The 21,866-nt window shown below is 46.7% G+C and overlaps 1 protein-coding gene across 5 annotated transcripts; it reads right to left on the bottom strand.

Annotated features, from left to right (window-relative positions):
* Positions 1–4,733: 4,733 nt before the first annotated feature.
* LOC307243320 (coronin-1C-A-like) lies at positions 4,734–20,168 on the bottom strand. Of its 5 annotated transcripts, none has more exons than XM_080018065.1 (11): positions 18,237–20,168; positions 10,410–10,609; positions 9,188–9,310; positions 8,836–8,965; positions 8,360–8,541; positions 7,897–8,016; positions 7,686–7,790; positions 7,432–7,577; positions 7,139–7,196; positions 6,727–6,969; positions 4,734–5,694 (listed from the first exon to the last, which is right to left on the bottom strand). In XM_080018065.1, exons 1-11 carry the CDS (start codon positions 20,140–20,142, stop codon positions 5,575–5,577), a joined length of 3,333 nt encoding a protein of 1,110 aa, XP_079874191.1. In that variant the 5' UTR covers positions 20,143–20,168; the 3' UTR covers positions 4,734–5,574. The 5 variants fall into 5 exon arrangements, with proteins under 5 accessions (XP_079874191.1, XP_079874195.1, XP_079874193.1 ...); XM_080018069.1 differs by having other exon boundaries at positions 10,410–10,637; positions 18,237–18,250; XM_080018067.1 differs by lacking the exon at positions 18,237–20,168 and adding an exon at positions 16,439–16,465.
* Positions 20,169–21,866: the final 1,698 nt, after the last annotated feature.

Below are 21,866 nucleotides of genomic sequence, written 5' to 3'. Positions count from 1 at the left end.
AAAAAGTCAGATGTATTAAGACAAAGTGCAAAGAAAAAACACATAAGGTTGAAAAATAGAATGCGTAAAATCAAGTCATAAAAGTGACTTGATATCTGGTTTAGTCAAAGTCTGCAGCCTTGATTTAAGAGAGGTGGGAGTTGCAGCAGACCTGCAGTTTTCTGAGTTTGTTCCAGATACGTGGTGTGTGAAAACCGAACGCTGCTTCTGCACGTTTGGATATGACTCTGGGTTCAGAAAGCGGACCCGTCCCAGGCGACCCGAGACGGCCGGATGCTTCATAAGTTAACCAGAGATCAGAATTGTATTTTGGCCCGAAACCGTTCGCTGCTTTATAAACCCGCAGTAGTATTTTGAAATCAATTCTTTGACGGGCAGGAAGCGTAAAAGATCTGAGAACTGGAGTGATATGATCCCCTTCCTCGGTCTTGGTGAGGACTCGAGCAGCAGCGTTCTGAATCAGCTGCAGCTGTCGAATAGATTTTTTTTTTTAGGGAGAACTGTTAAGACACCGTTACTAGTCTAGTCTACAAAAGATGAATGCACGGAGAAGTTTTTACCAAATTCATTTTTCCATAGAACGTGTTTTTTATTTTAGAATTTGCAAAAAACTAAAAATAAAAACTCCATTTATTTACATTTACATTTACAAACAACGCGGGCAAGACACACACTGATACTTTTAATCTGCATGACTATAAAAAGCTTTGACTGAGTTTCGGAGCTCCTTCAGGCAGGAGGGCGGAGATGCACACCATCTCAGTGCCGTGCCGACCCTCCAGCAGGTTGTAGCGGTGCCTCCTCGCCGACAGCTTGGTGCAGAAGGCAACGGTCAGGACCACGAAGATGGTGGTCAGCGCGGCCAGCAAAGCCACAGCGATTAGGCAGTGGCTCGCCATGCTGCGTTGCCGGGCGGAGGTGCAGTCCGGAGCTCCCGGCCCCGCCGGACTCTCCGTGGGGCATTTCGTCTTGGTTACCGGCGTCACTGAGCCCTTCGTTGGAGCAGACGGCTTGGTGGTGATTTGAGGAGTCGGTGTTCCTGAAGAGGAATTGGTAGAGAAAGCCGTGGAGGGGTGTGGTGTTGGTGGAATTTTGAAAGTGGTAGAGCCTCTTCCTCTTGTGGGACGGAGCGTTAAGAGGGACGGGGTGGGAGGAGGGGAAACGCGGGGATCAGGTGCGGAAGGGTGATCGGCGCCGGTCGTGGGTTCCTCAGAAGTCGACAGCGGACCCCCTGGCGAGCCAGACGACGTGACGGATGGCGCGGATGAGACGGCTCCCGGATTCGCAGCGGAGACCCCCGAGACGGCAGAGGAATGAGCGGTGATCGGCGGCGTTCCGGGGGCGGTGGCTTGCGGGTGGGGGGACGTCACGGCGGGTTTCAAACTTGAAGATGCTCCCTGTGCTGCCGTGGCTTTTTCTGACGGGAGGAGGGTGAAAATGTGCGGGGTGGTCACCATCTGTTTCCTTGTTCCTGGGGTGCTGCTAACAACGTCCCGTCCAGTGGCACCGTCTCCGGAGTCAAGGCCTCGGGTGCTGCCGACCAATCCCTCGTTTTCCACTGGGAGCGAGACGCCGCTCGTTCTCGCCGCCGCCGTCGTAAAAGCACTGAGAACAGCAGCTTTGGGAGAGGGATTCTGGGCCAGAGCGGTTTTGAGGTCGGGGATAATTGTGGGTGCCGTGTGTCTGGGAGAAGGCCAGCGGTCTTGTTCACGAGCTGGAAGCGGTGCGGGCCGGCCGGCTGTTCCGGGGGCGGCCGAGCCCGTGCTGCCGACTTCTGGGACGCTCGTGTCCTTGGACTCCGCAGAGAACAAAAGAAAGACGCCGCAAAGAATCACTGGATACTCCCTGATGCCGAGTAACACCATGATTCAGTGAGTGGTCTGTGGAGAAAGAGGGAAGTCTAGATCAAGAGGAGTTGGTTTCATACAAGAAGGCTGAAGCTATTGACATGTGGCGTTGTTGAATGGGTGTTTATCCATTTATTATTGTTGTTTTCAATGTAATGTCTTTTTGCCGAAGATACGGACAAAAGGAAGAGCCTTGTCCGTCTCATGTGACTCGGCCACCATGTCAGCAGCATGTCATGGTGAAACAGTCACACACTCACTCACACACACACACACACACACACAGTTCCATAACAAACGCGTACATGGACGTGCGTGAGTTTGCCCACTTGTTGCGCAAATTTCAATTCTGAGCAGCTAGTCTAGAGCTGAGAAGAACAGCACGGCTTGTTTTAACCAGGTTAAAAAACAACAAACAAAAAAAAAAAGGAAGCATATAGATGCAATTGTGAGTAAGCGGTTGGGATTAAGTAATTTCCTTTGTTACACTATTTCTATTATAAAGCAGTATGGAAAATTATGAAACTTAATCAACTGACAAACTGAAAATACAGTAAGTTTCTGGTAAGCGTTTTTTTTTTGCAATACTACAATAATAAAATCGGACTCACCATAGTGGATGGATGGAAACGGGTTGGGAGATGAAGGTCGACCTCGGATCAACTTAGCGGTCCTGAAGCGGCATTCTGCGCGCGCTGTCAAGCTGCTTTTAGAACTGCCTGTTCCAAGAAACAGGAAGCAACGACATCCGATGCAAACTCACAAAACGTCGATGTAAAGATATGCAACTCGGAAACGCCGGTCATATTATCGTGTCGTGCGGAAGGTGGAACTTGAAGGAGTCGCCAGGGTGGAGTCGAGTGATCAGCTGGACAGACGGAGTGAGTGCTTTGTTTCAGGTTAAATACCGATGAAGGCAGGAGGGCTGGAATAATAATGTCTTTGGGTTATTGACATGAAAATAAGAGCTGCTGCATTTACTGCTAATGCAGCTTTCATCTTTTGGCAAGAACGTTGGCTCGACTTACTCGTACATTTAGGAGAGCGGCGATGATGCAGGGGCTAAAGCTTTGGGGAAACAATCCGCCCTGTGTGACTCGATGTTTCCAACGCCATCCTGAATGACAGAGCAGGAAGTGCTCTCCGTTGTGTGAAAGTTACTCAGGAAGTTACTCAGTTTCAGAAGACCAGTTTCACGACTATAAATCTTGAAACTGCGGGGCCGTTAAGTCAGTGACAACGATAATGTGCTTAAGGCAGTCATTTTAAATCAATTTTTTTTTTCCATGAGCAGCATTTCCTGAGAGATAAGAAGGACTTTGATCACAAATTAACTTTACTTACTAATTGACTTACTAAACTGTCAAATAAAATTAAGGGAGCTGGCGGGGTGCCTCATATTCGTATCTCCTTATTAATCTGACCGTGGTATGAATAATTGCTGCTCTCACAAAATACACAGATAGGCTGCATCTGGAAAGTGTTTAGTACGTCCAAAACCGTAGCACGCTGAAATAGTATGTGAAAAGTACCAGGATGGAATACTGAGGGACTGAGTCCTTCTAAAGCACCCAGTGGTTTGGTGCTGGAAAATTCACTCAGATGCTTCATGCAAAGTAGAGAAGGAACCTGGGCCAAAGACTGATATTTACACAGATCAGCCACAACATTAAAACCACTGACAGATGAAGCGAATAACATTGATCATCTCGTACCAATGGCACCGGTCAAGGTGTGGGATATATTAGGCAGCAAGTGAAAAGTCAGTTATTGAAGGTGATGCGTTGGAAGCAGGAAAAACAGACAAGTGTAAGGATCTGAGCCACTTTGACAAGGGCAAAATTGTGATGGCTTGACGACTGGGTCAGAGCATCTCCAAAACGGCCGGTTTTGTGGGGTGTTCCCGGTATGCAGTGGTTAGTACCTACCAAAAGTGGTCCAAGGAAGGACAACCGGTGAATCAGCGACAAGGTGATGGGCGCCGATGGGCTCACTAGTACACGTGGGGAGCGAAGTCTGGCCCGTCTGGTCCGATCCCACAGAAGAGCTACTGTAGCACAAATTGCAGTAAATGTTAATGCTGCTATGATAGAAAGGTCAGAAGATATGTTCATCAGAACACACAGTGCATGACAGCTTGGTGTGTATGGGGCTGTGTAGCTGCAGACCGGTCAGAGTGCCCATGCTGACCCCTGTCCACTGCTGAAAGCTCCTGCAATGGGCACGTGAGCGTCAGAACTGGACAATGGAGCAATGGAAGAAGGTGGCCTAGTCTGATGAATGACGTTTTCTTCTACGTCACGTGGATGGCCGTGTGCGTGGTTTACCTGGGGAAGAGACGGCACCATGATGCACTACGGGAAGAGGAGGCAGTTTGAGGCTCTGGGCAATGCTCTGCTGGGAAACCTTGGGTCCGGCTTTCATGTGGATGTTACTTTGACACGTAGCACCCACCTAAACATTGTTGCAGACCAAGTACACCCCTTCATGACAACAGTATTCCCTGATGACAGTGACCTCTCAGCAGCATAATGTGCCCTGCCACACTGCAGAAATTGTTCAGAAATTGTTTGAGGAACATGACAAAGAGTTCAAGGTGTTGACTTGGCCTCCAGATCTCAATCCGATCACGCATCTATGGGATGTGCTGGAACAACAAGCCTGATCCATAGGGGCCCCACTTTGCAACTTACAAGATCTGCTGCTCACGTCTTGGTGCCAGATACCTTCAGAGGTCTTGTGGACGCCATGCCTCGACGGGTCAGAGCCGTTTGGCGGCACTAGGGGGAAACTACACAATATTAGGCAGGTGGTTTTAATGTTGTGGCTGATCCGTGTAGGTATATAATAGAAAAAGAAGGACAGGCATTTCCATGTGTACAATCTTTATTATGTGCACAGAACTATTTGTCAGGGCTTCAGTGAAACAAGAGCTGAGTGAGCGTCCCTTCCAAACGCTAAATATGCACTGGAGAGGGTGACCTCAGTTTGACCCCTAACAGTGAGAAGAGGCACCACTACACGTACACAACATTTACACCAGAGAGAGAGAGATGCAGTGTTCCTAGGCAGCCCCCCCCCCTCCTGCGAAAAAAACCCAAGTTAATTTCTAAGCCCAGAAGAGGAGATAACTGAATTAGAAGGAATTTTTCACATTCTGAGACCTGATGCTCATCACCACAAGCATATTGGCACGGGGGAAAAAAAAAAAAAACAAAGTTTAAAAGCTATTGTCTGAGAAAATCCTCCAGTTTTATGAAATCATTCTATCAGGCTGTAAAGGGAATGTACAAAATGAGAAAGAAATGTAAAAGCAGTGCATTTAACCACATACAATTCAAATTTGGCAACACAAGATAAAAGTATGGCAACACTCATGGCTACATACAGTTTGAGCAGTAAATACAAACCACATCAGAATGTTCTTTACCACAATTTATAAGAAAAAAAAACAAAAAAACAGACAAACAAATGTATATTTAATCAATAGTAAAAGGTGTACAAGTATTTCAGGAGTTTTTGCATTTTAGGACCGACTGAAGCGGGATGAATAATGAGGAGAAAAAAAATTAAAAAATGAAAAGTTCATCTTGGAATGTAAGCTTGGTCTCATCAGGGGGAAGATGCCAAGCGGAATGGAGCCCAATTGGTATGAATTTGGCCGTGGCGTCGCCCCCACCTACTTGGTGATCCCACAGACAAAAGGGTCCCGGAGGGGGGTGGTGCTTTACATGGCCACCTTGGCAACCTGCTCCTCCAGTTTGGCAATTCGACGGTCTTGGAGGATGACGCGGTCCCTGAGCGACTTGAACTCTCGCAGCACTTCTTCCAGTTTGTCTTCCATTTTCTGACAGAGAAAAGAGATAAAAGGACAGTCGGCATGTGTCATTATGAGCACATGTTCATTTTTTATTAAATCTTTTTAGGCATTCAAACAGAACTGAACGTTGTGCTCATAAATGTACCATTACACAGGGTCATACCATAAGGGCCTGTCTATGGGTTAATTTAAACGCAACGTTAGTATTTTTTACCCAACTCTGAAGGTAATAAATTAAGATATGATCCACAGTGGTTAAAGGAAATTAAGTGAATATGAACTAGATAGTTCAAACACTTTCAACTTTATATTAACACAGTAAATAACATTAAAATGAACCAATAGAACAACATTTTACGACACATCGGATGGAGTTTAAACCAACTGAACCAACCTAATGTGCCACTGGAAGGCTGTGAATAGATTTTTTTCTTTTTTGGTTGGAAAACTTGTTTATACAACAAAACAAGAGCTCCACTCTGTGCTGTCATACACCACTTTAAATTTCCAAGCCCCATTCAACTCTGCTGTGAGGATTATGGCGGCGAACGATGGGGAAGCTCGTGAATTACGTGATTACTGACGCCTTTTGCCTCCCACAAGTTTTGGAAACTGGAATTGTCATTTACATTTTTTCAGAATCTGTTTATAGACAGAAATGGAAAAAGCGGGGCATTAATAATCGGTCGCCAGGTATGCCGCGCTCTGGTGGCTGCGGTTTAATCTGAAAGAGCAGGCTCAGCTTTCTGTGTTATAGACTATTATGATTTCACCGTTGGTTCATTCAAATGACAATATCTTTTTTTTTTTTTTTTTTTTTTAAATGGGATTTTTTTAGGATCCTGCATGTGAGACAGTGAGAGGCTGCAGAAGAGAGGTAAGTTAATGCATGCTGTACACCGCTCTCAATGCTTGTATTTTAAAGCATTCAGAGACCAAGGGACCAAGATTTTAATTATTTATTTATTTAAAATGGAGGCCATGGTTGGAAAATACTCTTCAAGTAGTTGCAAAAAACTGTTGAATCCAGCCTAAATCTGTGTTATTATTAATACTTACTAGTGAGGTTTGAGGGGGGGCTTGCTTCTGGGGAGCGGGGGAGTTCTCAGCTTTCGTGGCCGGCTTGTTCTCCAGGACGTGGCTCTTCACCACCTTCAGGTCGCGGCCCTTCGCCGGGACGTAGCCGTCTTTGAGAGAGATGAGGATGGGGTCGCCGTTCTTGCCGGCAAACCACTCCTCCGCCTCCAGGGCCGGGTCCGGACCCGCCGTGTTGGGATACAAGTCGTCCTGGAACAGATCCGACTGCGCGTCGGGGGAAGGGAGCCAGCAATCAGATAAGCAGAGCCAACGGACTCATAGCAGCTGCATTTACAATTACAAAATGGAAAAAAATATATTTATATATAATAATAATAATAACAATAATAATAATAATAATAATAATAATAATCTTCAGCCACAGCAGCTTTACCTTACGGGGGACTGTCATGATGATTGGCTCACATTTTCTCTCATGTAGTTTATAAAATCTAAAAGGAGAATTTACATCATATAATGTTATTGTTTCGACAAAAGTGTACATGCGCATTATGAGCTCTCCTGTGAGAGGGGTATTAGAGCAGCAAGAAATTTTGTGGGAAATGAACAAAGTTCAAAATGCATCTTCAAACGTCCTGTAGGGTATGACGACCAATCTGAGAACCACAAGTGCCCTCTATTGGTAAGAAAGTTAAAAAGCAATTTTTGACAGCGCTGGTTTAGTACCTCGCAATCTCACACTTGTTGACGTCCAGGCCTCTCTTGGGCATGTACCCCATGCCCCTCTGCGGCTCCTTGGTAGAAAAGGTGCTGAGGTAGTGGACGTACGGCAACTCGTCCGTGACCTCGAAGTACCGAATGCTGCTGTCGCCCTGAAGGCATTTCACAGAGAGGTCAGGGACCTATAACCAATCCACGGTTCAAAGACAAAACCGCGTTTCAAATTATTATTTTTTTTATTACGGAATTAGCTCGTTCACCTTTCCACACAGGTACACTATGTTAGTATCCGGGTCATAGAAGGGCAGGAGCACGCCGTTACTTGTGTCCATGTCTTGAACGGATATCGGCTCGTCCATGTTATCCTGCGGACAGAGGACCAGAAAGTAAGCGCTGCAAATGGCTCCGAGGTCGACTTTATGAACATTCAAGATTCAAGAACATTCAACGATGTAGAGTAACGTAACATACAGGTCTCCATAGGGCTAGCTGGCGCTCACTCATGCGGCTGAATCCAGTGGTGAAGATGTTTCCGTCGGCGAGGAAGATGGCTCTCATTGGCCGAGCTCCCTCGTGGGCCTTGTCCTTCTCCTGTAAAAACACACGCGTTTCCAGACTTTTCAGTTTCCTGGATAGTGACCTTTAAAACAGCCGGCGGTGTTCCAGCGGTCACTTCGTCCGAACAATGTGCGGCTGCAATGTCACGGCGGGCGAAACGCCGCCTTTAAATCGGATCCTTTCCGACTACAAAAAGCTTGGGCGGGTTACGGACGGCGCGCAGTGGCAAAGCCGACCTCAAATTGCCGCCGACTGCCCGTCTTATTTACAGACGTTAAGACAAAACAATATCAATGCAGCTATATATCGCGTGTAAGTATAACTCCGGTTGACGTGCATCGTTCGTAGTCGGGTGGTTGTTGGCGTCCTGACTCACTCCGACAATCTTCTCCTTGCGCGGGTCGATGACGCGGACCTTCTTGTCCTTGCAGGCGGTGCAGATGAGGCTGCCGTTGCGGCTCCAGCAGACGCTGAAGATGACGTCGGGATGCATGTCCTCCAGGTTGATCATGGCCTCTGCCGTGCCAACATTCCAGATGATGATTTGGTTGTCGCACCCTAAAATTTTTGACAATTATTAGTACGGCCAGCGTGCGCACACACACACACACACACACACACACACACACACACACACACACACACACACACACACACACACACACACACACACACACACACACACACACACACACACGACAAGATAAGTTGAATGCACCGACAGACGGCCATTTATGGGTTGCGGCAGTTTTCTCTTCAGCACGCTAGACAAAGTAAGGTCCATTTGCTAGACGGATAACATTATTTTGGCTGGGGGGGCCGGGGATCATGGGTCATCAGGTCATCGGGTACCTGCACTTAGGAGGACGTTTCGGGCGGTTGGATGCCAGGTCACGATGCCAACCCTCTTGGAATGGCCGTCCAGCACCACAACGGGTTCTGAAAGAGGATCAACCAGCCCATTCTCAGGGATCTGCCAGACCTATAAACACACAAATAGTTAATATTGATAATATTTAACCTGCGTGAGGCAAACTTGTATATCCTACTATGGTTGGATAATTTCAATTACAAAGAAATAAAATTGAAAACAAAAAAGCCCTAATGCATAGAGCACGTCAGAGCAATTGAAGATTCAATGGTTGTGTTACACAGAACGGGGGAGGGGCAAGCTTGGCAGGACTTAAATAAACAGCTTCCTTACCATGACCTTACAGTCTTCTGAGCCGCTAGCGATGACAAGGTCATTGTGAGGACACCAGTCGATGTCCAGGACGGGGCCTGTGTGTCCACACACCGTGGGGTAGACCTTGTCTATTCGACCCGTCTGCAAACACAAGACGGCTCTTTAAAAGGTGCAGGAAGGAGCGTTGCTGGATGTGGTATGAGGTGAACATAAAAAAAAAAAAAAAAATACTAATAATAAACATATCTAGAATGATGCTCAATGGCTAATATTCATCAGGCTGGTAAAATTAATTTATTATGATTTTTGAATTCCTTTGGAAAAGGCCGACATGCCATTTCCTAGAACTAGTTGGAACACAAATTGCAACACAATCAAGTAACTTTGCCCAACATTTATCAGCACGACCAAGAAATCATTTTGGGTTTCTCACCATATGGTTAAAATTTTTTTTATAGATAGACTTGCGAGCTGGTTATAGAGGCTGTCGAGGTAATGGATGACGGTCTTGGCGTCTTCAAGGGCCGCGATTGTGTTGTTAGGGGAGACGTCTACGGGTCCTTTCTTTGCCCCCATTCATAGTGTGACGTGCAGCGGGAGAAGCCAAGAACGCCCCAATATATGTTGATCCGCAAAAACTGATTAGCGCTGCTCGCAGCCCTGTTCGATAACACTGCCGGGAACGGCCGGGCACGCACACGTGTGATGTCAGCAGAACATTTGGCCACCTAACGCAGCCGGCTGCGCCCTCTCCCCCTCTCTTTCCACAACCTCTCGTGCCAAACGGAGAGTCCAGATGGTTCCCTCTGAATACTGTGGAGGACTTCTACCATCTGATCGCAGAAGTCACATCGTTGGTGACATGGGAGCGTTGTGGAATTGGCGTGACACATTTATCAGGATCAGGGAGTGAAATCACAGAGAAACCCGGCAAATGGTAGCTATGTAATGCGGCTCAGAGAAGCGCAGTGTTTTCCTACTGTACTTTACGATCCCAAAAACGTGAATTAATTTCATGGTTATGTTTCATAAAAGCCACTTTGCATTTCAGATGAGTGAGATTTCGTAATTTATTGATCATAAAGCCAGTCCATTTCAATACCGAATCAACCAATGTCCAATATATAGATCTTGTGTGTGTGTGTGTGTGTGTGTGTGTGTGTGTGTGTGTGTGTGTGTGTGTGTGTGTGTGTGTGTGTGTGAGAGGGGGGGGGGGGGGGACACACACACAATCGCCCACCTTCTGCAGTGGAAGGACGAGGAAGGCTCCGCCCCCGCTGGCCTCTATAATGATGGCGACAAACTTGGGGTTGACGGCGCAGAAGGAGCTGTCCCATGTGACCCGGGAAACTCTGATGTCATCGTAGCACTGGTCATTCCTCACAGCCTGACCGAAAACATGACGGAACTTGCTCTGTCGCACAACACGCCTCAACATATCTGCGCATGGACACACACGGACACACACCTGTTTAAAACAGACATAAATAATGTTCCACTTCAACACATGTACATTGTATGATTCATTTTATCTCAAATAGATTTATAAAACACATTCACATGCCTCACGAAAAAAAAGACTTTACTGTAGCTTCTTACATCTTTTTGTAATATGTTTTTCATTTATAAGTATTTATTCGTTTACAAGTCTGAAGATTGATAAAACATCAAGCCTGTAAAATGTACATATGACGATATTTGATGGTAAACCTTGTGGCATTCATCATTTTGCGTAATCTCGATTTGGTGGCGGTATGAGCCAAAGGACTTTTTGCAACATGCAGGAAGGTCGAACACTGATGTTGATTCGACCCATCAAACCAACAACATGTACACTTGTAGAATAAATTAGCTAATGATTATGACCAAATTAAAAAAGCTTGTTCAAAGTGACCAAGGATGACAAACGACCCAAGAGGATGCACCGTACAGTGACGGCGTGTTTGCTTTTACTTGGGCTCTCGGCTAATTGACCGCGGGGAGAGTCTTCAGCGCCGGCGACGCCTCTCTGGGGTCTGCTCACCGCGGCTTGTTTGCCCACACTCCGTCAATTCGCAGATGCATATAAGTCTGGAATCTCTCAGTTCATTTTCAAATTTCAAGGGGCGTTGCCAACGGGTGCAGACCAAAATGTCTCTGGACTCAAATGGATAGACCTTCAACCACCCAGAGCACTGGATAGACCTACAACCAACCAGAGCACTGGATAGACCTACAACCAACCAGAGCACTGGATAGACCTACAACCAACCAGAGCACTGGATAGACCAACAACCAACCAGAGCATTGGATAGACCTACAACCAATCAGTCAAGTAGCGCTGAGCGAGTGAGTTGGTAAATTAAACCTTTACCAAATCCTATCAAAATCTTTTTAGAGAGAATATACCGCCCAGTTTGTTTAATACTGTCGTGATAGCGGATTCAACAGACCGATCCACGTCAGCCATCTTGGTAAGGTGCGTCAACAGCGCCCCTCTGCATCATCATTACCAAACACGACCCATATTAGATAAACGGTTGTGATTGGCCCAACCGTGGCAAGGTCGGGTGGAAATCAGTTTTAAATGGAGGGTGGAGTGGACGGATGTATTCTGCAGCGCAAATGAAACATCATCTCACAGATTAGTCTGGTTTCCAGGCTACGTGTCTGCGTGACTTTCACAATTTGCAGCGTGTTTACCTATGGGTCGCAAATCCTTCAATTTAAACTTTAGTTTATTCTGACAACATAAATTATGTGGAGAAAAGTAGGCGTGTCTTCGAAATTGACTGTAGCTGCATCTCAAAAAATAGATAAATAATAATAATAAATATAGCTGTAGGCAGCAATACACAGGGTTCTAGTTATTGGTTCTATGTATACTTGTAAAATTCTGTTTAATAGATGACTTGTCTATATTGTAATGCAAACATTTATGTAACTTTAACATAAATTTGCAATTCAAATATGTATTAATCATTTAATATTTTAATTCAATAAATAAATTGTCAAGGTCAAGAACACTTTCTGCCTTTTCACTAATTTGTTAAGTTTAGTTATAGGAGAATGTTTACGTATAATATATAATGTTTATTACAAAAAAGTATTTTATTTTTAACTATAGCTTGTGATTGTTATAGCATACCTTGTTTCAGTGAAGTACATCCGGAGTCTCAATGACGGTAGATATTGTGTCTTGTATACGTCAACTATGACATATTTTTTCGATTGCAGTCTAATTCACGTAATTTCTTTGTAAAGATGAGTTTGGGTTTTTTTTTTTTTACATCTTCACTAAGTTACATTTCCATGAAAATGACAAATGTGATATTTCTGTGACCAAGTCCATGCCGCAGACTGGACGTTCTCAATCGCAATCTGTACATTTATAGTAAATATTATAATTACGTCATAAAGCGTCTTACTGTAAATCTCCTCTCGTTCATATAAAATGAGAAGAGTGACGTCTCAGTTAACCTAGACCAACTGAATATTTTGGTTCAGATTTGTTTTGTTTTTCACTAATATCTGATCCGTATGTGAATTTTATTTCTTCAGGACTTTTTAAATGGATGATCAGCATCAGGTAGTGCTTTAGCTCGCCGCTACATGCTTCTAATGGAAACCTTTGAGAAATTTTGGATTGTGCATTAAAAGGTGCAGTGTGTACAATGTAGTGGCATCTAGTAGTGAGATTGCAGATCATAACCGACTGCATACCCCACCCCCCACGGCAGTGCAACATGACGGCCTCCGCGGAAGAGACGGTGGCTGCAAAACTCACAAAAGGCCCTCTCTAGAGCCACTGTTTGGTTTGTCCGTTCTGGGCGACTGTAGAAACATGGCAGTGCAACCTGGCGTAAGGGCTGCCCCCTTTTTTAGTCGGTGTGTATTACAATAACAGGCTAAAACCGCTTACAAAATGCACAGGGATAACATTTCAATGGGAAATCATATATATATTTTCATATGTGTGAATCGAACACGGCTCTCCTTGTGCCATGATCGCCGTCCCCCGTTCCTCCAAATAAAACAACTTAAACCAGTGTGGGGACGGGGCACGACTCGTAGACACGTTGAGATTATTTTTTGCGCATAACGCAGGGAGAGAGGTTAATCGGGGAGAGAGTCACGGAGAAAGTGTCCCTATTGCGCACAGCTGTGTATGTAGATGTAAAATAAAATAACCTACATCTACAATAAAAACCCACCTGTTTTGGCGCGCCGGTCGCGGGCACCCCATCGCTGGCGTGCATCGTCGGCACCATCAGAGAGGAAGACAGGTGCGCAATATGTGCCCCGATCGCTCCCTCTCAGCGCCCCCCCCCCCCCCCCCGAGACGGCCCCCAGGGCGGCCGCCTATCTTGCCTATAGGCACAGTCAGGCTGCTCCCTGCCGAATACTCGCATTGAAGAGCCAAATCTAATTAGACGGACAAAATTCAGAGTCGGATACAGCCCTACACGGCGGCCTCTGTGGAAGCGTAACCGCTCATTCTAAAGTGACGAAAACACGATTATTATTTTCATGGGATTATACACTATATTAAAACATACTTAGGAATATTATATTCAATTTCTGCCAAGTCCGTTCCGTAAATTCTACACAGTGCACCTTTAGGGGCAGGCCTTCTTGGTCCATTGTGTGAATTACTTTAAATATGTCCAAAAGAATATGTTCATAAATGTTGATACGTCAAAGTAAAGACACAAAGGGGTTGTTTAATGGTTTCATATCCATCCCTTTCCCAGAGAGAACACTTCTAGGAACTAATCTTTGCCAGAATGACAGAATAATCATGGCGTCCAGGTCGGGACAGAATGTTCAATCGTCCGTTGCTGCCTTCACACCTTGCGCCCAGACATCCGACAGTGAGACGAAGGATTCAGAGAGACCCTGCCCGTCTCACACGCTGCTGCTGCTGACCTACTTTCTCCTGCTGGGATGCACAGGACCCACTCCTCTCTTACACATTTAGTCAGCATTATGTCGCATGCATTGCACGACTGGCCTTGGCAATTCAGTTATTTCCATGATGTAGCTCATACTTTCCCCACGGAACAACTTCAATAACCTTGCCTCTACATGGAAAAAGGCTTTTTTTTTTTTTTTTTTACACCATCATTATTATATCACCTAAACGCCATAAAATATTCTAGGACCCCGGCTATTGGATACTCATGATAACACCATAGATGATGCTGCTTCTTCAAACAAACACGAGTTGCCACCAGACAGTCCAGTCTGACTAAATCAAAATAGTCTCCTTTAATATGTTCAGAATAATACATTAATTGTGCCCCCCACCCCCACAAAATGAATGGTCCAACTCAAATTTCTTGGGGAGTAGTTCATGACTAATAATTTGAGTTCCAATACTTCCAGAAAACAATGACTGTGATCCTTCAATGTCTAAATTGACGACCCAAACTAAAAGAGTACATTTACTTTTTAGTGTTTTTTCTTTATTATTGGTGCAGCGCGCAGGGCTGGATCCCCTATTGTTAGGATTTTCTCAAAATTGTTAGGGCTAAAACTATCTGAAACAGAAGAACGGCAGAAGTTACGAACACGATTTATGTCTCATTGGAATGCGGCAAACAGCTTGTAGTTCAACTCTCATCCAAATCGATCGACATACGGATCCACCTGGATACTTGGGGTCAACGTTCGCCAATGTTCGAAAACGAATGCAACGAGAGGAGATTTACAGTAAAACGCTTTACGTCATCATTCTGCGTACTATAAAACTAGAGGTTCTGATTCAGAATGTACATTGGCACCGTGTTCAGCGTGCAGTGTAGACTGCCTCGCTCTGTAGTGGTTCGAGATTACAAACTGTGTGTTTGTTTATGTGCCTTCTAAGCGGGTAGATGTCTGTGGATCTGTTCGATTGATATTTTGTCTCTGGTCTCCATTACTTCGCCTGATGAATGGAAAAAAAAAAAAAAAAAAAAGACATGAATCCACAGAAACCCGTCCCCACGTCAAGTCCACTAGACGAATCAGCGATGCCTTCACGTAACCGGAGCGCGTCGGGAAAAACTAGAACCCCGTGAAATTGCACTCGCAGAAAGACCTCGACGTTTTTCGAATTTCATGGAAACGTCACCGATCGTAAATTGAATCCACAGAGAGGCTTCACCCCTAAAATGACGCAAGTTTGTGTTTCCCTTAGTAACCACTTACAACACACATTATTTCCCAACACAACACCAAAGGTCAACTTCCATCGCAGATAGATAGATAGATAGATAGATAGATAAGACCTAACACGACTAAACTGGACCCTGTGTATTGCTGCCTGCAGCTATTTTATTATTATTATTAGAGTTCTATTAATAAAGTCATGTGAGTTGCATGGTGTGTATGAAAGATTCAATACAAACAAAAGGTTATTATTATTATTTGATTGCCTTCTATTAATATAAAGTCATGTTAGCTGCATAGTGTGTCTGAAAGATTCTATACAAACAACGGTTGTTGTTGTTGTTGATATTATTATGATGCTGATGATGTTGGTTGTGTTCCGCCGCACTGCCCCTGCATCTGTATGAGCACATTACACATTACAGCACCTCCAACACAGGGATGGAGACCAGACAGGCTGGGGGGGGGGGGCGCTATTATATTTCAAATAATCACTGTACGCATACAGAGACTGGAGCATCTGGAGAAACGGTGCTCGCATGAAAAAACAAAACAAAAAAACAACGCAGCGTTTTGGAACCCGCCCCGTGCACATGAGGTTTGATCGATGCATTTCTACAGACCAGACCAGACCCCCCCCCCCCCCCACCCCCAAGTTAGCCATGCTAATGCTAGCGGGCAGCTAGCCGTGGGACGCCGCCAGCTGCAATCCATTACATGACGCAAGTGCACATTTCGTTTTTGCTTCTTTTTTTTTTTTCCCACCCCCCCCTCCTCCCTCCTCCCTCCTCCCCGGACCCCTGCTGTCGGCGGCTCCCCGCGCCCAAAACGCCGCAAAGCCCCGGCGCGCACGACGCACAGTTTCGCAGCCGCTTACCTCCCGGATCGACGCGCTGTTTTCCTAAGCAGCGGACAATCAGAGCACATTGAATGGGTGTGAGGCGCGCCCTCCTTCGGGATGGATCCTTGCCCGCCCGCCTGGTCTCTAGCGCCCGGTGCCAATAGCGAGCTCCCGACGCCGTGTGGGTGGGGGTGTGTGGGTGTGGGTGTGTGTGTGTGTGTGTGTGTGTGTGTGTGTGTGTGTGTCGGGGACGTTTGGGCGACGCCAACGTGTCTAGCGGGGCATCGTCCTCTCACCTGCGCGGAGACCAGCGACCACCACCGAGCATCTGCCTCGTTACGTTCAATAGTGACGCGAGACCCGTGGACGAGTCGTTCGCAGCGAACGAACCTTTTTAAATGACTCGGGCGAGGGGATGGGGGGGGGGGGGGTCGAGTCACTCTGACAAAAGACTCACGAACTGAACAGTGGATACCAAGGACCGAATTAAAGTCCAAGGCAAAAAGAAGAAGAAAAAAAAAAGGGACCAAGGCGGTTGGTGTTATTCCTATTGAATGTGACCGCTTTACACTTTTAGATTCCACCAAAAAGAAGCAAGTTTGACGCGGGGAAGCGTTTGCGTGTCTTTGTGACCCGGACGTTGCGTTTCTCCGCCCAAATTGTTGTTTATTTTTATTTTTGTTTGATAATGAATTCCACGGCTCGCACAACTCATTCCAGCCGGTTTTTCTGACGCCGCTCCCCCCCCCCCCACCCCCGCCCCACCCCGCGTTACACCGACTACATCGTACGCGCGAAGACTCTGGAAATCGAACCACTCTTTTTTTTTTTCTTCTTCTTCTTTTTCCACCGAGCGACTCGTCAAGAGCGCCGAATCCTCGAAAGAGAGTCGAACCTTTCATCGCTGTCGCCGCGACGCGTTGCCGCCTGGCTACTGCACATGCGCAGATGCGGCAGAATCCTCCCTTTGGCAGCGGGAGGAAGTGAGGGTCTCTCTGCTGCGGGATGCCGGGATGCAGGAGAGCGCTGCCCGGCCGGGGCCTGGGCGGTGCACAACGGGGATCTTAACCCCTTTTTCCAAACCAATGAGCCTCAGTTGCATACTCACTGTGTCTCTTGCGCGACGATCTGAGAGGATTTTTTTTTTTTTTTTATCGTTAGATATGATTTGTTCCAGAATTCCATGACTGCCTGTGCTATAATTTGGGTGATAACAGTGAAACTAGGATCAAGACTGTCATTTTTGCACATTATCGCATGCTGTTATCATCTCGTAAATTAAATAACGGTGACCTGTGACTATTCATGTGTGAATGTCCCCCCTGTGACCTCTGGAAGGACCCCTGGGGGTCCCCGGACGCCACGTTGAGAAGCACTGGTCTGTCTCGAAATAGCAGACGCAGGCACAAGTGGGCTGCGTTCCTTGTTATAAAGGCAAGCAGGCAAGAATCTCAAAAGATCGAAAACGATAAAATGCAAATAAGCATAGCGAACAATGCTGTGGGAGAAATTTGTCTGGCCGCCGCTGCACAAGAAAAGGAAGAAAAATAGGAAGCTTGCATTGTCTGGACAAAAGGTGAGGAGAACTGTAATTTAACTTATTATAACGTATAATATATCTTACATCACATGTATGCTAAAGTCCTCTGGATGCACATTGGTTATGTTTTGTATGCAGTCAAAGAATCCATCCGTCAACCTCTTTAAACTGTAAAAACCGTCCGTATAAAGCCCGACATCACCTGACCGAATCAAAGATAAAGACGTTAGTCTCAAAATGTATTGGCTTAAGAATCATCGAATGCCATGAATATATTACACATCATCAAAGTCAGGGTGAGGTTGACAGACCTCCTACTGAGGCCTAATGAGCATGGATGAAAGGTCCATTGCATTTTTTTTAAACGGACGTTCAAACTACACATTCAATCATCGCACATTCAATTCATCAATCATCATTCATCATCATTTCTGTCCTGCAAGCAAATCTGTGAATGGTAAGTAAAATATACAAACGCCTCAGAGCCATGCCTAATGCCATGCATGTAGAAAACAAAAAAAAAGTCACTATAGCAAAGAATGTAAAAGCCTTACCCTTCTTCGGTGAGGATTTTACCTCTGGGGGTCTCTCCACAGGCTTCTTGGGGACGTCAAAGGCGTTCTTCATTTGGGACACCTTCAGGCTTTGGCTCTGCTCGACCGCCCCGACGTGGGCCTTCGTCCCGTCGGGTTTGGACCGGCCCTGATGTTTGAGACCCCGGTGCATTTGATTTGTTTCCTTGATCAGCTCAGCCACAGGTTTGTAGGAGCCCACCTCACTCTCGACCGCTTTGTCTTCACTTCTGCGCCGATTCACGTCGCACGCGTCTTTGGATAGGTTCCCGTGGCCGACCCGCGTGCCGACAATGTCGGACTGGGGCTCCTCATGTGCGGCTCTCGTCCCCAAAAGCGACGGCGTCGGTGTTTGAAGTTCCTTGTCTGCTACGACCTCGGCAACTGGGAGCATTTCAGGCGCGAATGGATTTTGAGGCCTTTTCGCGACCGGAGGAGGGACCTTTCTGTTTTGCTTATCCGTGAAAGCTCCCTCCTGCAACATGTCCAGATTCTTTGGCTCCTCATCGGGTGAAACATTGGCCATACGAATGCAGTAGTCAAAGTCGATCATTTCTCTGAACCGATCATCTCTCCTGTGTGGCCATTGTCCCGCTGAGGCACCCCCCCCGTGTCCAAGACCCATTGACAGGCGTCGCACGTTGGACGGGATGGAGTAGGAACCAGTATCGTCCCAGAGCGAGCACATATCCTGATTGGGGGAAATATTGCACGAAAGGCCTTGATTAAAATGAAACGTGTGCCTTCTCTTCACCTTCTCTTCACTGTGTCGAGTGTCTTTAACCCTTCGTTGAACATCATTTGAATGTAATTGCGCCTGTCTAAGCTTAATAAATGGATTTTTGGGCTTTTTGGGAACAGGCGGAGGCGGGCCTTTTATTTTGGGCTTCTCTCCCCGGCTCAAATCGTCCGTGCCCTCGGGTGCCGTCTGCGCCGGGTCCGCGCCGGCACTGGCGGGCCGCGCGGGCTCGGACGCGTGTTGACGGGGGAAGGGGAGCACCGTGGGGGGAGGGGCGATCACAGCCGATGAACAAACGAGATCGCTCTCCCCTGTCAAGCTGGCGACCCGCGCCGTCCCGTCGCAGCCCTCATTCTCAGGCGGCGGGAAAATGATCACGTCGCTTTGACCGAACGAAGACGTGGGAAAATGCATGCTGCCGCGGTGCTGAGCCCTTGGACGGCGAGGGTCAGCATCGCTTTGCGGGGCGTCTCCTTTGGCCCTCTTTGAGACGGCATCGGCAAACTGGTTCGCTCTCTGGTGTTTTTGTGTTGGATGTTGAGATTCGCGCAGAGCTGTGGTTTCCTCCATATTGTCGGTGCACTTACTGTCTTTTGTAACTGACACAACACCTGTTTCTGTCGACAGGGCTTTCCCTTCGGGGTTATCAGGAGCCTTTGCTTGTCCTCTACTCCCGGCGTCGCGGTCTCGGTCGTTGCTTGCTGTATATCCGTCCCCGAGTTCCCGAGACTGGGCAGCTCCGGTATCATCGGCCCCTTTCAACTGACACCCGACACCTGACACTTTAGCCGAATTTAGATCCATTACCCTCTCGTGCTGCGAGGGTGAGCCTGCAACGCTTGAGGTTCGGTGACACCCCGGTGCTTCCGTAGCGCTACGTTTTCCATCGGGTGACAACGAGACGTCGTCCCTTTCCAACACGACAAAGTCCTCCTCGCTAGCCGCATCGGCTGGGTTTGGTAGGTTTTGGCTCTGCGTTCTGTAGGTCGGGCTCTCAGTGCCTGAGTCCGTGCGGCCTGTTGGAGCTTCCTTCCTTCTTTCATGCTTCTCCATTGCGGCACCGGTAGTCCCAGTTTTGCCTGTGTCCAGAGTCCCAGCGGCTTGGGCGGCTTCCTTTTCAGTGAGCTCCGGTGGCTGTGTGGTGTCCATGGAGCTCTGAGCAGCCCCTATCTCCCCTGCGGTGACAGCGGCCCTATCTCCACCCTCATCGCCTCTAATGGCTTTCAAAGGCCGCTGCCCATGACCAAGAGCAGATCTCATTGGTTCCCCAGTTTTGGTGTCTTTGCCTAGCCAAGTGGCTGTGCCTCTGTCACCGTTCCCACTGGTCCCAACGGGACCCAGAGCCGCCCCAACGCCGCCGGTGTCAACTTGACTGCTGGCCTCACCGGGGTCATATTGTTGTTCCACCGTAATTGTCGCTTCTGTTTGTTCCGTCTGCTCACCCCAATCGGAACCATCCAGGGACTCTTCCTCATTCTCCGACCCCTTGTCCAGCTTCTGACCCATTGTTGTCAACGCTTTCTTTCGGAAAAAGAGAAATACGAGTGTGAACAAACACAGAGATCTAATTATAACCGAACGGGGCTTTGACTAAATCAGGCGATGTACTGGGACTCGCCATTTGTCCCAAAATATTTTTCATTTACTTTTATATATAGCTTTATATGTCCGACACTCCCTCTCAGGACCTTCCTCCCTATCTCTTCTCATTCTGTCAAAATGGAATGCTGCGGTGGTTATAATTAAAGTTGGTCTGACTGCTGCCAGTGAGTCACAGGGCCGAAAAGGAAACAGGGCAAGTGGACAATAATAGATCAATCACAAGGTGCCAAGGTCAAACTGCATACTAGGGAGAAAATAGGGTCTGAACAATTATTTACATTGTGTTTATCTGCTGGGTGTGAAAATACATTTAATTGATCTACAGTTCAGTAGCTTCCATTAAAACCACACAGGTCTCGTCCGTGCCGGTCGGCCTGGGACGTCATGCATTCTCAATTACCGGTTGGAAATCAGGAGGTGTCCGTCCTAATTCCAACTGTATTTCAAATGGCCGAATGTTTACGATTGTTTTGGTAACGCGGTACCAGAGGAAGGTTGCCAGGAATAATGAATCCGAGCCGCAAGGGCATTGACATTTGAACCGGATCGTCTTTGTCTGGGGTTTGATGAGGGTTGGAGACAAGAGGCTAAGCAGCTGCATGATAGATGGGCGATGATATATTATAGAGGGGAAAAAAGCTCAACAGGTTCCAGACTGGCACGCAGACTCTCAGCAGTGAGGGGTAAACACACGAGTAGTGTTCATCAAGTTGTTATACAAAAGCAATGTCTCCGAGAAGCGGGGTTCAGTCAATTTGAATTAAATCCAATAACTCAATTGGTCGCATATGTTTGAAAATGTGAAAATGACCCATGGAGAGTGAATGTCAACAGCTCACTTCGTAAAATGTTCATTTTATTGGGTGAAAGGTGAGGGGGAAAGGACAGGTGAAACTGTTTGCTTTTGCCATTTCAAGCCTTGGAGGTGTGTTTTTTTAATTTAATTTAATTTTGTCTTTCCTGTGAGAGTAAACCCCCCTTCTAGACAGTGTCTTGCAAAAGCATCCCTGCATAGGTTTAAGGTCACGATAAGGTCATTTGATACTTTATTTTGCATCGATGGCTTACATTTGTTATTTTTTTAAATTCAAGTTCAAATTCAAGTTCATGAGATTATTTGTCACATACTGAACATATACATACGGTCATACATATATGCAGTGAAATGTCATGACACCCGGTTATTGTCATCGTTACAACAGTAAATAGCAAAAATTGCTGAAAAACGTACATCTCACTGATATGACTTGATTCCCGTACGTTACTGACCC

This window comes from Zeus faber (genome assembly GCF_960531495.2).
Source record: "Zeus faber genome assembly, chromosome: 17".
Lineage (NCBI taxonomy): Eukaryota > Metazoa > Chordata > Actinopteri > Zeiformes > Zeidae > Zeus > Zeus faber.
This window is presented reverse-complemented; position numbering and strand designations above follow the sequence as displayed.

What these genes read in the sequence shown, in the direction of transcription:
- LOC307243320 (XM_080018065.1), bottom strand. Translation starts at nt 20,142, where the DNA reads ATGGACACCACACAGCCACCGGAGCTCACTGAAAAGGAAGCCGCCCAA. An exon ending in AGCTAGCCCTATGGAGACCT is followed by an intron (nt 7,791 to 7,896) that starts GTATGTTACGTT and finishes CTCTGTCCGCAG; the next exon opens with GATAACATGGACGAGCCGAT. An exon ending in TCATGACAGTCCCCCGTAAG is followed by an intron (nt 6,970 to 7,138) that starts GTAAAGCTGCTG and finishes CCCGACGCGCAG; the next exon opens with TCGGATCTGTTCCAGGACGA.